This window comes from Dipteris shenzhenensis, chromosome 27 (genome assembly GCF_047967505.1).
Source record: "Dipteris shenzhenensis isolate YYH24624 ecotype China chromosome 27, Dip_SZ_1.0, whole genome shotgun sequence".
Taxonomy (NCBI): Eukaryota; Viridiplantae; Streptophyta; class Polypodiopsida; order Gleicheniales; family Dipteridaceae; genus Dipteris; species Dipteris shenzhenensis.
The window spans coordinates 21,747,341-21,750,654 of record NC_141622.1 but is presented as its reverse complement, the minus strand read 5'-3'; the positions used below and the strand labels follow the sequence as shown (position 1 = coordinate 21,750,654).

The 3,314-nt window shown below is 43.2% G+C and overlaps 1 protein-coding gene across 1 annotated transcript; it reads left to right on the top strand.

Moving 5' to 3' along the window:
* The first annotated feature begins 1,388 nt into the window (after nt 1-1,388).
* On the top strand, nt 1,389-3,072 carry LOC147884036 (ubiquinol oxidase 3, mitochondrial-like). Its single transcript, XM_087398302.1, has 4 exons — nt 1,389-1,731; nt 1,813-1,941; nt 2,321-2,809; nt 2,900-3,072. Exons 1-4 carry the CDS (start codon nt 1,519-1,521, stop codon nt 2,957-2,959), a joined length of 891 nt encoding a protein of 296 aa, XP_087254428.1. The 5' UTR covers nt 1,389-1,518; the 3' UTR covers nt 2,960-3,072.
* Nucleotides 3,073-3,314: the final 242 nt, after the last annotated feature.

Genomic DNA, 3,314 nt, shown 5'->3' with positions numbered 1-3,314 from the left:
TCTAAAGACAGGCACATTTTCGATTGATTTCTTGCGTGGGATCTACCCCAATTGAGCTAAATCTTGAGTTGTGCCAAGACACCCAAAATCCTCGTGCATATAATTGCATGTACATGAGTATTTTTAAACCTCTTTCACCCTCATTTAATCGATAAGAATATTACATTTGTTTTGAGTTGTCTGACAATGGATCTCACCTATTAAGTTGCTAACCTATGTAGCCTTCCCCTCTACTCTTCTCCTAATCAAGGATTTAAAACTCATGTAAATACAATATTTACAAAATGTGAATACTTAACCTTTAATGGGAGCATTTATTAGCACTGCCTCCTTAGAGGTAGTGCTATAGTGGAGCATTGAAACTCCTTTGTGAATTCTCACATGTACTTTTAAAAAAATTTAATGAAGTTATGTGTTTCAAATTTAATTTATGGAGATCATCCTATAAACTTTTAATAGCCCAACACCCTTTAAAAATCATTTGAAACCCTTTAAAAAATTGTTTGCTTTCTCTTTTGCATCCAAATTGCTTGCTTTCAACTATACTAAGAGCCAATGTTCACACGCACTTGTGCACTCTTGTGGAGATCATCCTATAGAATTGCCTTTTAATAGCCCAAAGCCCTTTTAAAAATTGTTTTGAAACCCATTAAAAAATCGTTTAGTTTCTCGTTTGCTTCCAAAAGAGCTTGCTTTCAACTATACTAAGAGGAAAGGCTCACATGCTGCACCTGTGCAATCTTATTCATGTTGCTAGATACATAGCAATCTACTATGAGACTTACATAGTTTTAGTGATTACATAAATTTAAAATCCTTCTCCCAAGTAGTTAACACATTTTCTCTTTTTTCGGAGCAATATCTCGAGGGGCTTGTCTTTGGGTTGCATTATATTAGAGTTGGCTTTTAGGACAATATAGATAAGGCATATCAACCTTTTGATAGTTCAATAATCCTTCGTATTAGTAGATTTACTTACAAAATCCTTTAAGTTAAAACTAAGCGATGTGAAGTACTAATGATAGAAATGTCAATGTTTTCTTGCATACGATCCAATCTTATCACATTAACGCTTATCCCAATATGATATAAATAGTCAACAAGGTCCTTGATATGACATAGACTTTTTACTAAGTCTTATCCTAATGAGAGGAATATAGAGTCCTATTTGAACAAGATGACTTTATAGAGAGAAGAGAGGAAGGAGGGAGGGAAGGAACCCACAAGAAGAGGAAGGAGCAAGGGAAGCTTCCAACAAGAGGAAGCCAACAAGGGAGGCTTCTAGCACGAGACACGTGCAAGGGAAGCTTCTCTATTCAAGCACGGGACACGTGTCTCTATGTATGTATATAAAGGAGTGAAACTAAGGCTAGGCACCCCAATTTGATCATTTGCCTTGAGTCCTCCTAGTAAGCCACCCTTGACTATTCATTCTTTGTGCTCACTCCAAAGCCACTTTCTTTGACTCTTTACATTTTGGGTCCTAAAACATCACTCAAGTTCTCCTTGTTGGTAAAGATGATGAGCCGTCTGCGTCCAACAGCAGCTTTGCTCTCCCGTGCCCTGCTTCAAAGAGGCTCCCTTCCCCTTGATGCTCTTGCACCATCTTGTAAACTCAGCTCTTTTGCCCCTCAACCTCCCCTCCCTCAGCATAGCAGCTCCAATTGGGCTATCGTTCCCAACAATACCACCCTCGATGATGGCTCCCCTTGGCCTTGGCATTGCTTCACGGTACCTGTTCCCTTCCTTTCCACACCCTTTTCTTTTTTTATTCGTCCATTCTCAGGATCTCATTTGTTTCTTTGCTTCCAGCCTGCAGATTCTTACCATCCGGATCTGTCCATCGATGTCACTAAGCATTACAAAGCCGAGCAGTGGGTGGACAAGCTTGCACAGCACACCGTTGCCTCTCTGAGGATCCCTCGGGATCTCATCTTCAAGGTATATTGATGGTTTTCGTGCTTTGGGGTAAGAATCTGTATGTAGTAGCTTTTGTTGCTCCTACTCTGCCTCCCGTTGTCGATGGCAAGGGATGTGGGCATTATGAGCAGGGCTCACGATGCGAGCGACTGTTTGGCCGCTCGCAAATTCGTTTCCTGCTGGTATGGATGTGAGAGGCATCCAACACGGGCTCTCCGCCCTTCTCTGCGAGCCAGGAGAGGTGCTTATGGATAACGCCAAGCACCAGCTCGATCCTGGTCAGCAGCGATGAGGTGAGTGATCGGCCCGGAATGCCCTTCTTCCATGCCTCGTCTAAGCCTCTCATTCGGTGTTTTCTGCAGCAGTCCTACTCACTTCACAATTTCTGATTGCCTTGCAGAACCGTCATGTCAGTCACGCTTTGCTCCTAGAGACGGTGGCTGCCGTTCCGGGCATGGTGGGCGGTATGCTATTGCATTGCAAATCCCTCAGGAAGTTCCAACACAGCGGGGGATGGATTCGAACGCTTCTTGGCGAAGCTGAGAACGAAAGGATGCACCTCATGACCTGGATAGAGGTGCTCAAGCCCAACGCATTCGAGAGGGCTCTCGTTCTTGCCGTCCAGGGCGGCTTCTTTAATTGTTACTTCATCTTATATGCTCTATCTCCTCGTCTTGCCCATCGATTTGCCGGTTATTTGGAAGAAGAAGCGGTGCAGTCCTATACCGAATTTCTCCAAGCCATTGATAATAAGGAGCTGCCCAACGATCCTGCTCCTCCCATCGCCATTGACTATTGGAGACTACCTCATGATGCTAAGATCAGGGACGTAGTGTTGGCTATTCGTGCGGATGAGGCGCATCATCGAGATGTCAATCACTTCGCTGCGGTAAGAAGTCTCCTCCGTTCTTTGTTCATTTGCCTTACATCTCATTGTAATCTTGAGCACTCACTCCATTTTCATTTTGGGGGCTACCAGGACATCTGCGCTGAAGGGAAGGAGCTTCGATTTGCGCCTGCTCCGATCGATTACCATTAAAGTTGCTCAAGAAAGTATCTCAAGAGACATACACGTGCATGTAATAAGTTTGTGGTATTGGCAATAGGATTCTGGCGTGCACAATTCAAACAACTTTACCATCGTACCTTTCAGATGTTCTTGTGATAGGGATAGGGCCTTACAATCACCATACACTTTATAAGCAGCTTCATTATCCATATGGTTAAGAGCTCTTGTGGAACACCACCATCATACCTATGGGCAAACGGACAATGTAGTGTGCCAGTTGAGTGACCAATTTACCAAAGGTAGTGCAAGCATGACCCTTTAAGAGGAAATTTTCTAATCTCAAAGGCATTCTACATTAGTTCAAAGATTACTTAAAGATGGGATG

Excerpts from the sequence above, each read along its gene's own strand:
- LOC147884036 (XM_087398302.1), top strand. The coding sequence starts at position 1,519 with ATGATGAGCCGTCTGCGTCCAACAGCAGCTTTGCTCTCCCGTGCCCTG. Across the intron at positions 1,732-1,812 it reads GGCCTTGGCATTGCTTCACG|CCTGCAGATTCTTACCATCC; the intron begins GTACCTGTTCCC and ends CTTTGCTTCCAG. Across the intron at positions 1,942-2,320 it reads CTCGGGATCTCATCTTCAAG|AACCGTCATGTCAGTCACGC; the intron begins GTATATTGATGG and ends ATTGCCTTGCAG.